Raw genomic sequence first — 12841 nt, 5'->3', positions numbered from 1 at the left:
CTATATTTTGCTTCTTTTTATCCAATACTGGCTATTACTTTCCTTCTTATTTTAAACTTTTGCTTGCTAAGTTCTTAACAAAAACACACTCACTAAGCTGGGCATAGTGGCACATGCATGTAATCCCAGCACTCTGAGAGGCAGAGCCATTCGGATCTTTGTAAGTTTGAGGCCAGCCTGGTCTATAAAGTGAGTCCAGAACAACCAAGGTTACATAGAGAAACCCTGTCTCAAAAAACCAAACCAAACCAAACCAAACAAACAACCAAAAAAAAAAAAAAAAAAGAAAGAAAGAAAAAGACACACACGCACTCACCACATGGTGGTGGCTGCAAACCTTTAATCCCAATGCTCCAGAGGCAGAAGCAGGCAGATCTCCGTGAGTTTGAGGCCAGCCTAATCTACAGAGGGAGTTCCAGGACAGTCATTTCTACACAGAGAAACTCTGTCTTGAAAAAGAAAACAAAACAGAACAAAAACCACACTCATTTGAAACTGAAAATACAACTAATGTAGATGATTCTTGGAACTGTACAGAACACCAAGTCACACTGCTAACATGTTGGAGCTGGGATTTGAATTCTGGTCATTTAGTTCCACAGTCCACATTCTTCATCATGATACCAGTGACAGCAAAGAACATGGTAAATGTGTGATCTAAACCTGAGAAAACCCTAACCTAAGCATAAGAAAGCAGCCATAGGGTGTGAAAGCTTGTAGTAACCCTCAAAATCATTTTACTAATGAAATACTGAGCCCTAACATCCTAAGCAACTTTGCCAAAACCTCAAAGTAGCGATCTAATAGCCCAAGGAGCTAGATTTTGCTGTCCTGCCTTAAACATGTTCATACTATAGTCCTGGAGATACTCAGAAATACATAGGCATGGTTGTACATTCCTTTAACCTCAGTACTCAAGAAGCAGAGGCAGGAGGAGCTCTATGAATTCAAGGCCAGCCTGGTCTACATACCAAGGTCCAGGCCAGCCAAGACTACACAGTGAGATCCTGTCTCAAAGAGAGAGACACAGCGAAAGAGAAAGAGACAGAAACAGAAACAGAGACAGAGAGAGAGGCAGACAGAGAGACACAGAGACACACACATTAAAGAGATCTCTATGTTCAACCAAAAGTACTTCCACCTTAATAAGGCATACTGTTGAGGAAACTATATATAAATCTGGATCCAGCGAAACCTGTGCTAGGGACATTTACAAGAAACCTCTCAGAAAGACGTGACTTGGGACTCTGTTGTCTGCTTTTCGATCACTTTCCCCTGACAGGGCTGCCTTGCCAGGCCACTGATAAGAAGACACAACTTGATGTGCTGAGGTGGGTTGGGGGGTATCTCCTTTTCTGAAGATAGGAAAGGGGGTATAGGGAGAAGACGGAAGGAAGGTTGGGCCAGGAGGAGAATGGGGAGGGTGTAAAGTAAAGAAAATAAATTAATTTTAAAAAAATTAAAAAATTCTGAAGAGAGAAAAAGACATGACTTGGAAATAATTGTTCAGCAGGACACTTCAAAGCAGTGTTAGATAGTGAAACTCCAGGCTAGGGTAAAACAGGGAGGTAAAGAATGCTTGTCCATCATATATAACAGTTTGTGTCTCATCATTGGCTCCAGAAACAGAAACTATAGATGAATTATAATCCACATTTTGAATATTGCTAAAAGTATGCCCACTCTTTCTGCATCTCTTCAACATAGTAGTTAAAGTCCTAGATAAAACAATAAGACAACTAAAGGAGATCAAGGGGATAAAAATCAGAAAGGAAGAAGTCAAGAAGTCAAAGTGTCACTATTCACAGATGATATGACAGTATACATGAGCAATGCCAAAAATTCAACCAGAGAACTCCTTCAGCTGATAAACACCTTCAGCAAAGCAGCTGGATACAAAATTAACGAAAACACACACACACACACACACACAACCAGAAGCCCTCCTGTATACAAAAGACAAAGGGGCCAAGGAAGAAATTAGGGAAACAACACCCTTCACAATAGCCACTAATAACATAAAGTACCTTGGTGTGACTCTAACCAAGCAAGTGAAAGACCTATTTAAATAAAGCTTCAAGACTCTGAGGAAAGAAATTGAAGAAGATATCAGAAGACGGAACGACCTCCCATGCTCATGGATCAGTAGGATTAACATAGTGAAAATGGCCATCATGCCGAAAGCAATCTACAGATTCAATCCAATTCCTGTCAAAATACCAACACAATTCTTTACAGACATTGAAAGAGAAATTCCCAACTTCATGTGGGAAAAAAAAGAAAAGAAAAGAAAACCCAGAATCACCAAAACAATCCTGTACAACAACAGATCGTCTGGAGGTAGCTCCATCCCTGATCTCAAGCTGTACTATAGAGCAATAGTAATAAAAACTTCATGGTATTGGCGTAGAAACAGAATGGTGGATCAATGGAATCGAATAGAAGACCTAAAAATAAACCCACACACCTACAGATATTTGATTTTTGACAAAGAAGCCAAAACCATACAATGGAGAAAAGACAGCATCTTCAACAAATGGTGCTGGTCCAACTGGATGTCTACATGTTGAAAAATGCAAATAGATCTGTATTTATCACCCTGCACAAAACTAAAATCTAAGTGGATCAAAAACTTCAACATAAAACCAGACACACTAAATCTTTTAGAAAACAAAGTGAGGAAGAACCTAGAATTCATTGGCACGGGAGACAACTTCCTGAACAGAACACCAATAGCACAGGCTCTAAGATCAACAGTCAATAAATGGGACCTCATGAAACTGAAAACCTTCTGTAAAGCAAAGGACACTGTCATCAGAACAAAATGACAGCCTATAGACTGGGAAAGGATCTTCACCAACCCTATATCTGATAGAGGTCTAATATCCAGAATATATAAAGAACTCAAGAGTTATAAAGCAACAAATCAAGGAATCCAATTAAAAAATGGAGTAAAGAGCTAAACAGAGAATTTTCTGTAGAGGAATATAGAATGGCAGAAAAATACTTAAATGTTCAACATCCTTAGTCATCAGAGAAATACAAATCAAAACAACCCTGAGATTCCACCTTACACTCATCAAAATGGCTAAGATCAAAAACTCAAGTGACAATACATGCTGGAGAGGATGTGGAGAAAGGGGAACCCTCCTCCATTGCTGGTGAGAATAGAAACTTGTACAACCACTTTGGAAATTAATCTGGTGCTTTCTCAGACAATTAGTCATAGTGCTTCCTCAAGATCCAGCTATACCACTCCTAGACATATATCCAAAAGATGCTCAAGTACACAACAGGGCATTTGTTCAACATGTTCATAGCATAGTCAACCTGTAAACAACCCCGATGCCCCTCAACTGAGGAATGGATACAGAAATTGTGGTACTTTTACACAATGGAATACTACTCAGCAATTAAAAACAAAGAAATCATGAAATTTGCTGGCAAATGGTAGGATCTAGAAAAGATCATCCTGAGTGAAGTATCCCAGAAGCAAAAAGACACATATGGTATACACTCACTTGTAAGTGGATATTAGACATATAATATAGCATAAACATACTAAAATCTGTACCCCTAAAGAAGCTGAGCAAGAAGGACCTTGTATAGGAGGATCAATCCTCGCTCAGAAAGACAAACAGGCTGGACAGTGGAGGAAGGAGAGAACAGAAAGCAGGACAGAAGCCTACCACAGAGGGCCTCTGAAAGACACTACCCAACAGTGTATCAAAGCAGATGCTGAGACTCATAACCAAACATTGGGCAGAGTGCAGGGAATCATATGAAAGAAGGGGAAGATAGTAAGACCTGGAGAGGACAGGAGCTCCACAGGGAGAGCAACAGAACTAAAACATCTGGACACAGGGATCTTTTCTGAGACTGATACTCCAACCAAGGACCATTCATGGCTATAACCTAGAACCCCTGCTCAGATGTAGCCCATGGCAGCTCAGTATCCAAGTGTGTTCCTCAGAAGGGGAACAGGGACTATCTCTGACATGAACTCAATGGCTTGCTCTTTGATCACCACACCCTGAGGGGGGACAGCCTTGCCAGGCCACAGAGGAGGTCAATGCAACCAGTGCTGATCAGACCTGATATGCTAGGGTCAGATGGAAGGGGAGGAGGACCTCCCCTATCAGTGGACTTAGAGTGAGGCATGGGAGGAGATGAGGAAGAGAGGGTGGAATGGGGGGATACATCTGGGATACAAAATGAATAAAATGTAATTAATATATAAAAATAAAAATTTAATTAAAAAAGTATGCAGCCTTTAATGTGGGAGTAAATGGTAGCTATTGAAGGAAGGAGAAGCAAGAGACAGGAAAAGATGAGATGCATTAAATGGGCCCAGTAATTAGGTCTGGTAATGGAAAACTCTTCCTAGATGGTTAAAAATGGTGGTTTTAAGGCTTTCTTATTTAGAGGGAGAGCTGAGGCAACAATTTCTTATCCTTTCCTTGTTTCATTGGATTCTTTTACATGTCATTTGGCTATAGATTTTGATTGGTTGTTTCTGAGTTAATAAAGAGATAAATGTATTGGTTGAGCAGTGGGGAGAGAAGTCTAGACAAGAGAAGGGAGGTACTCCAAACAAAGATTGGTCAGGGGTCTGGAAAAGAAACTGGAGATTCCTCTGACAACTTTAATAACCAAACATTTGCCCAGGGTTGGCCCTATTTCTTCTTCTGCTAAACAACTGAATATAATACAACAGTAAACTTAAGAACAGAAGTATAATTCAGAATCAGGCAAAGTGACTGAACAAAGCTCATGATGCTGGTTCTCAGCTCTGTAAAACCTAACAAGTCCTTATTTCACACAATACTGTGCAGGTCAGAGAGTTACAGTTGATCTTGGCACAAGATAGACAGAAAAATTCATGTCAACACTCATATCCTTAGAATTTTGGAAGACCAAACTTTAACTTCTCTGAGATAAGCTTATGAAAACAGACAAACTTTATTCTCACAAACTGAAAATTCCAGTGCTACTTCTGTTGGAGTTAGAACTTTGCACTAAGACTCATCCTCTGTGCCTTCTGGAGCGGTTCTAAGCCACCTTTTCTTTCTTTCTTTCTTTCTTTCTTTCTTTCTTTCTTTCTTTCTTTCTTTCTTTCTTTCTTGTCAACATTTTCATTTCTTTATTTTGTTATATAGAGCAGAACACTGTTCCTGATTTCAAAGAACTTTCAGACAGGATAAAAACGCTCCTAAACTATGTAGCCTGAAAAGACTAAATCAGGTTACACAGCCACCTTTTCTTATTTTGAAAATCCCCTTCCTTTTGCCTCCTCCCCCCTCCAAGGAAACTAACTCCTCTGGGCATCTTCATCTGGAGAAAAGTGTGTTAAATCTATCAGCTAGCATCAGTTTACTATTACCGGTTAGCTATGCAGGGGCCTAGGCAAAAGCATCACTTATGGATGGGTTCAAATCCTTGCTCTCCCTCTCTGCAGCCTGACAGGTTACCTAACCCTGGCAAACGTTAGCTTCCCCATCTGTCAACTGAGTGAAAACAATCATTGCCTTAAAGGGTTTTGAGAAGTCATAAGAAAATGGTGGTGCACTGCCCAGCACTCTAGGAGGTGTGCTTTTCTGCTCCCTTCGGTAGTTACATTGAAAAATAGACCACAGCAAAGCCAGAAGACTGTTGACAATGACACTGACATGTTCCTCAAAGATAAAATTTCCTTTTTCATACCCCGCCCCCAAGCTCCTACATATTCGCAAGTCAATCAGCACCTGTGCCTTAGGTTTCTTACAGACTCTCTCCAGGGACTAGTTACTTTCAAATCATGTTAAATAAGCCCCTGTGGGTGGTGCATCTATGCTGCCATAAACACTCATCTAAACACATACGTGGAAGTGATTCCGAGGCTGGTCTGTGATCTGATAGCATCGATACCTCCCGGAGCTGCTTAGAAAGCAGACCCTTCACTGGTCAGCTGCTCTAGGAAACAACCCCCTACCCATACTCATGCCAGCAAACCAATTAAACTCAGTGGGGGGCATGAAAGAAAGAAGAACGGGAGTTCCAAGGGAAGGAAAGGGGACTAGGAGAGGGGAGTGGGGTCTGAACTGAATAAATACTTGATTACAATGCTTTCCATATGTGTTTAAACTCATCAGAGAGTAAGTTAAAAACAAAAAAAAGCACAGTGTCTCTGGTCCCATGCCAGAACAATCTGCACTGGTGACCCCTGAGCACAGCAGAGTTTCAGATGCACTGACAAAAACTGCCGTTCATTAGTAGCAGTTTTAAGTCCAATGAACCCACTTTAGCTAGTATGAGCTTTTTAATTCGATTGTTGTGGTACCAAGTGGACAATTTGCTTTCCACATTTCTCTTTCCATCATGAGCATTCATGATTTCTGATTTAGAGAGACGTCGGGTACCTAAAAATAAATCGCTGTAGCCGAAAGAACGGAAGGTACAGCTAAGATTTCTGTCTCTTTCGGAGAGCAGTTATAAAGACAATGTGAAAAGTCATGCAAGGGCAGTATGGAAAGAAAAGCATGGATAAAATTAGTAGAGGAAGGAGCACAAAGCTAGATCCAGCTGTCTATGCTAGGCAGCCAGTTAGGCAGATTCTCAGAGTGAGATTTTGAGCAAAGTGAAGAATTCACAGTGAAACAGTAGCAATTTAAGTCTCTGGGCCCCAAATTACAAGCTTCCTCTTAAGTCTCAGGGGCAGCCCAACACCTCTGAATTCATAATTTTGTGGGTTTCTTTTGTTCTGAGATGAACTCTGCAAAATTTTTAAAACTCCAGGCCCCACGATACCTGGGTCTGAACCTAGACTGTGGATTATGACACTGCATAGCTGCAGGTCACTTAAACGCACCATTTAGGCTTGTTCTGTCTCCCCTGGGGTCCACCACGGTGAAGCGAAGCTGCTCCTGCAGGAACTCAGCCTCAGCTGTCCTCTCTCCAGCAGCAGTGAATTGTCTCACATTTTTTTTTCTGGCTCTTGGGTCAGAAACGGCTATACGACTCACTGGCCCCAAAGCATTTATTGTCCTTGCAGGGCCTTGCACAATCCCACAGGAAACCACGCTCAACACTTAGCCAACACTTGTTGAGGTGATTGAAAGCAGTGAACACAGAGACAAAAGCATATTTCCAAAAGTCTCTAACACTGATAACTGCAGCTCCTGCTTTTCCCAGGCAGCTCTTGGGGACATGTTATAACTTTCCTTTGTTTCTAGAGCTTTGTGCTGGAAAGGACAAGAAAATATCTTGGTGAAAGCCGACTTCTGACTGTGACTTATCTCACAGGAGCCGGAGTCAGGAAATCGTGAGGTAATGCCAAAGGGCACTGAAAATAAGCAATGAAAACTTCGACCCAGCACTTGAACAAAGGGAGGCCTAAGAACAAGAACTCCAACCCCGAAGGTGCGCATACCCATGTTCCATTAAAGACCCAGAAAGAAATTTGCAATAGTCTGTAAATACGGGACCCAATGTAGTGCCTCCCTCTGAAAATGGTTAAAAACTGGAATCAACCAGCAGACCAAGCACACGTGCTTTTTCTGAGGCCAAAACTAATTAAAGAAATGAGCTGTGGGCACCTGGTACTGTGGTTTCTGCAGGGAAACAGTAGCTGGTGGGATCTGTGTGTGCAGCACCCCTTCCATTGTCATACCGAAGCCTGCTATCAGAACACCAAAGGAATTCAAAGACCATCAGAAATTCTTCCATTTGGGACCTGCCTTAGCCGATAGGGAACAAGTTAATTTCTGTCAAAGAAATGAGTCTGAAAACGGAAACAAGACTGGTCTTGCTAATGTATAGCTGCACCAGTATCACAAAGAAAAAGTGTGAAAGCCAGTTTGTATTGGTAATACCCACATCTTTGCATCTGGCTTTTCTCGTGCCACTATTTTCTCTGGTGTGTACCGGCTGCTCATCTACAATAAAACTACTGACATGAAATATATACCATTTATTATTTTATATGTATGGATGGGTAAGAAGGTAGATAGGTTTTAGAATAAGAAGAACTTAGGGGAGGGGAAGGAAGGGGTGGTATAAGCATGGAAACACTTGGATACAGTCTCCTTGTATTTCCACACCCTCTTGGGGCTTGAAACACTCAAAGGCAGCAAGAGGAGTGGTTTCCTCTAAGTCAAAATGCCACAGCTTTATTTCCCTCTTCTATTGATTCTCCCCCCCCCCATTTCTTCTGCAACTTTTTTGCACTGTGTTTTCCATGGTTTCAGTTAACTCTTAACTTTTTATTTCAATTACATGATTTAGTTTACTCAAATTATAGTCTTTATTACATCCTTTGGCAGGTGACGTTTGGGATTTTCTGGAATGCTTGTTTGTACAAGATTTAGCCAGAAGCAGCCAAAGGGACACGGCATGATTTTTGACTTTGTGACATGAAGAAGCTTGTTCCTTAAAGTATGGAACCTGTTATAATTGAAGTAAAGAAAGGAAGATGGAAAGGGGAAAGAGGGAGAAAAGAGAGAAGACAAAGGAGGAGTATGGAGAGAGAGAGAGAGATCTTTTAGGTTAATGGCTAACCTCTACTGTTTGCCACGTTCATCACTGGGGAGGCAAAGACAGGTGGATCTCTTTGAGGTCAAGAACAGCTTGGTCCACATAGCAGTTCCAGACCAGCCAAGGCTACATAGTGAGAACCTGTCTCAAAAATTTTTGTTTTTTTTTTAAATAAGTTTTTTCATAATTTTATACAAGTATGTGATGTATTTAATCACACCCACCCACTTCCCTCTTTCCCTTCTCCCACTCTTGCTGACTTCTTTCTTACTCGGTCTCTTTCTACTTTTGATTATGTGCAAGGGGTCAAGGCTATTGTGAGTTTGTGATTGTAACAGCCATGTCACATCCAGAAGACAGGGTTTCAAAGTACTCTTCTCCATCCTCTGGCTCTCATGATATTTCTGGCCCTTTTTCTGGGTTGTTCTCTGGTTCTTAGAAAGGGTAATACAGATCAGAGCTGTTACATTTAAGGCTGAGTACTTGAAAATTATTCTCAGCATTTTGAGCAATTATGATGAATTTCTCCATTAACTGCCTCCCACTGCAATAAGAAGCTTCTCTGACACAGACTAACAGAAACACTAACTTTTGGGTATAAACATAAATATTTAAAGGACAATTTAGCTACATGTCCATTTATCGAAACAATAGTAGACTTTTCTCTAGGACCTGTGACCTCCCCAGCCATAGGCTTTTGACTAGGTTTATAGTTCCAGGCAGGTCTTCCTTCCCATGGAGTTGGGCCTCAAAGATAAGCATAAGTAGTTGGTGACCCCACAATCTTGCCACTGTTGCCTAGAAGGTTTGTATTATATTCTTTGGGAGTATCACTGCATTACTTGTTGCATGTATTCATTTTGGAATTAAAACATCTTGCTTAGAAATTGGGATTTGCTATGGATTATTCACACTCATTGGAAATTAAGATGAATATACCACTTCTCCCAAATATGCTTGTGTATCAAACCTTAGGTTCAGTGATGAAACAAATAACCTTGTTCCTTGTGAAAGGAGATGAGTATGTACAGTGTGCACAGAAAGGCCTGTTATCTCCCTCTGTTATAACCTTTCTGGATACCTATGACACCTTTACATTACATAAGATGTTGACATTCAGTCATGTTTATCCAAGTTCTTTGGTGGAAGGTAAGGATTTGAAGTCTAGAAACAGTCAGAAAAATGAGTCAGTTTTGTGCTTCATTTTTTCTCATGGTATGTCTCCCTCCAAGGACTCTTCATTATGGAGGCTTGGCTTCTTGCAAAAATGGTGATATCAAGGTCATCACTCTTAAAGAGCAACTGGTTTTCATGAAGCAGGACATGGCAACTGCCAGGTTATTTCAGAGCCTCACTCAGAAATAGCACCTTGAATTGGTCATGGCAACCACAAGCTCTGCATAGACCCAAGAGAAAGAGGGGCAAATGGTACATTTAGTGAACTGTTGGGGTCATATTTCAGAACAAACATGTGAGATAGAAACTACTGTTCAACCCATTGTAGGAAAATGAGATCTTCCAAAAGTTGATTAAACAATGGCTTTACAAAATAATACATAGGTGATTTTCAGATCAAAAGTCTCTCCTACACTTGGGTAAAGAGTTGTCATAGGTCTTCCAGAGAACATGACACAGAAGAGCCAGCCTGGTGCTGTGCTTGTAATCCCAGAAATCTGGAAAGAAGAGTCAGGAGGATCACTGTGAGTTCAAGTCCAGCCTGGTCTACAAAGTTATTCCAGGACATCCAAGGCTACACAGAGAAACCCTGTCTTGAAAAAACACAACACAACAAAACAAAATCCATGTTATGAGCTGGAGAGATGACTCAGAGGTTAAGAGCACTAGCTGCTCTTCCAGAGGTCCTGAGTTCAATTCCTAGCAACCGCATGGTGGCTTACAGTCATCTATAACTAAATCTAGTGATCATGTGTACATGCAGACAGAACATTGTATATGAAATAGATAGATAGATAGATAGATAGATAGATAGATAGATAGATAGATAGATAGATAGATAGATTTTGGAAATAAAAAAGAATTTAAGAGCCAATCTCTCTTGGTCCTCTACCCCCACCTTTGCTCTTCCCACACCTGATCCCTGCCCCTGTTACCCTCCCCACACCCTCTCCCACCCACTTCTCTCTGTTCATCTACTTCAGATGTCTATTTTATTTCCTCTTCTGAGTAAGATTCAAGCATCTTCCCTTCGGCCTCCTTGGCTTCTTTGGGTAGGTGGGTTGTAGCATGGGTATCTTGTACTTTATGGCTAATCGTGTCTTTCTGGGTCTGGGTTACTTCACTCAGGATGATCTTTTCTAGTTCCACCCATTTGACTGCAAATTGCATGGTTTCCTTTTTTCTCATAGCTGAGTAGTATTCCATTGTCTAAATGTACCATATTTTTTTTATCCATTCTTTGGTGGAGGGACATCTAGATTGTGTCCAGATTCAGGCTATTATGAATAAAGCTGTTATGAACATAGTTGAGCAAACGTCCTTGTAGTATGGTGGAACATCTTTTGGAAATATGCCCAGGATAGGTACAGCTTGAGGTAGAGCTGTTCCCAATTGTCTGAGAAAGCACCAGATTGATTTCCAAAGTGGTTGTACAAATTTGTACTATCACCAGCAATGGAGGAGGGTTCCCCTTTCTCCACAACATTGCCAGCATGTGCTATCATTTGACATTCTGATGGGAGTAAGATGGAATCTCAGAGTCATTTTGATTCACATTAGTCTGATGACTAAAGACATTGAACATTTCTTTAAGTGATTTTTGGCCATTAGAGATTCTTCAGTTGAGGACTCTGTTTAGCTCTGTACCTGATTTGCAAATTGGATTATTTGGTTTGTTGATGGAATGGCAAACCAGTGACTGGTCCAACTTGAAACCCACCCCATGGGAAAGAGCCAAACCATGACACTATTAATGATACTCTGTTATGCTTGCAGACAGGAGCCTAGCACAACTGTGTTCTGAGAGGGTTCATCCAGCAGCAAATGGAAACAGTTGCAGAGACCCACAGCCAAACAATAGTCCTAGCTGGGGGAGTTTTGTGAAAGAGTAGGAGGAAATACTGATGGAACCAGAAGGGTCAAAGACAAGAAGAACTATAAAGTCAACTAACCTGGGCCTACGGGGACTAACAGAAACTGAACTACCAACCAAAGAACATGTATATGTAACAGATGCGCAGCTTGGTCTTCATGTGGGTCCTCTAACAATTGGAGCTGGGGCTGTCTTTTGACTTTGTTGCCTGCATTTGGATCTCTTTCTCCTAGCTAGGCTGCCTTGTTTGGCCTCAGTGGAAGAGGATGAACTTAATCCTACTATGACTTGAGGTGCCAGAGTGGACTGGTATCCTTTGGGGTCCTCTCCTTTTCTGAAAAGAAGAAAAGGAGAGAGTGGGGCAGGGGGCATGAGGGTGTGATGGGGAGGAAGGGAAGGCTGAGATCAGGCTTTAAAGTGAATGAATGAATGAATGAATAAATAAATAAATAAATAAATAAATAAATAAATGGGAAAAATGTAAGAGCCAAAAGGTGAATTGAAAATGAAGTAAAGAAAGTTCTAGACAGGCATAGCAAGCTAACAAGAGATAGGTGTGTGGGGGGGGGGGGGCTCCCACCTTCCCACCCCCATGCAAATGAGTTAAGGGTGAGGACAGTTCAAAGACATCAAAGAACTTTCCTCTAAAGTCAGTGAGAAGCCAAGAGGGTGTAAGGCATTTGTTTTCCATTTGCTTGCCACCTGGAAAATGGTTTGGCTAGTGGTGAATCTGAAGGCAGGAGGAGTGGATGATGACTGGGGAAGATCGATAGTGGCCTTCAAAATGGGAAGGTTTGGATGCACTAAGAAACATTAAAAATCAGAATCCACAGGCTTTTGAGTTAAAAGCGTGTGAGGGGAAAGCTTGCATTCCAAGCCCCCTGGCTAAATGTTGGACTTGTTGATGGAATACAAGATAATTTCTTTATGAGATCTGCAATGAGCCAGGCAGAGTGTTCATACTTCTGTTTTATGGGGAAAGAGTTTCAGAAATAATTATAAATGATAAGTACCAATACATTATTAATCCATGGTAATTTGATGTTCACATGTATTTTCTCATTTGGTCTTGAATCACTTAAGGTAGGCAGAATCAGTTTGAGCCCCACTGAGAGAAGAGCTCAGAAAAAAAAAAGACTTTAAAAAAAACAAAGTTAGAATTTAGTGTGATTACATTTTAATATAGATTTAGGTATGTGCATTAAGGCAGAGAGATAGCCATTTCAAGAAAAGAGATTTCCCAGGAGGGATGGAGAGAAGGAGAAAGGGAGAAAGGTGATG

The 12841-nt window shown here is 41.1% G+C and overlaps 1 protein-coding gene across 1 annotated transcript in view; it reads right to left on the bottom strand.

Annotated features, from left to right (window-relative positions):
* Positions 1-6982, bottom strand: part of Bmx (BMX non-receptor tyrosine kinase) — a 64289-nt gene extending 57307 nt beyond the window's left edge. Inside the window, exon 1 of the mRNA XM_060374877.1 lies at positions 6848-6982. Within this exon, the coding sequence (XP_060230860.1) occupies positions 6848-6850 (3 nt within the window). The 5' untranslated portion in view covers positions 6851-6982. The remainder of the gene's footprint in view (positions 1-6847) is intronic.
* Positions 6983-12841: the final 5859 nt, after the last annotated feature.

This window comes from Meriones unguiculatus, chromosome X, assembly GCF_030254825.1.
Source record: "Meriones unguiculatus strain TT.TT164.6M chromosome X, Bangor_MerUng_6.1, whole genome shotgun sequence".
Classification (NCBI taxonomy): domain Eukaryota; kingdom Metazoa; phylum Chordata; class Mammalia; order Rodentia; family Muridae; genus Meriones; species Meriones unguiculatus.
This window is presented reverse-complemented; position numbering and strand designations above follow the sequence as displayed.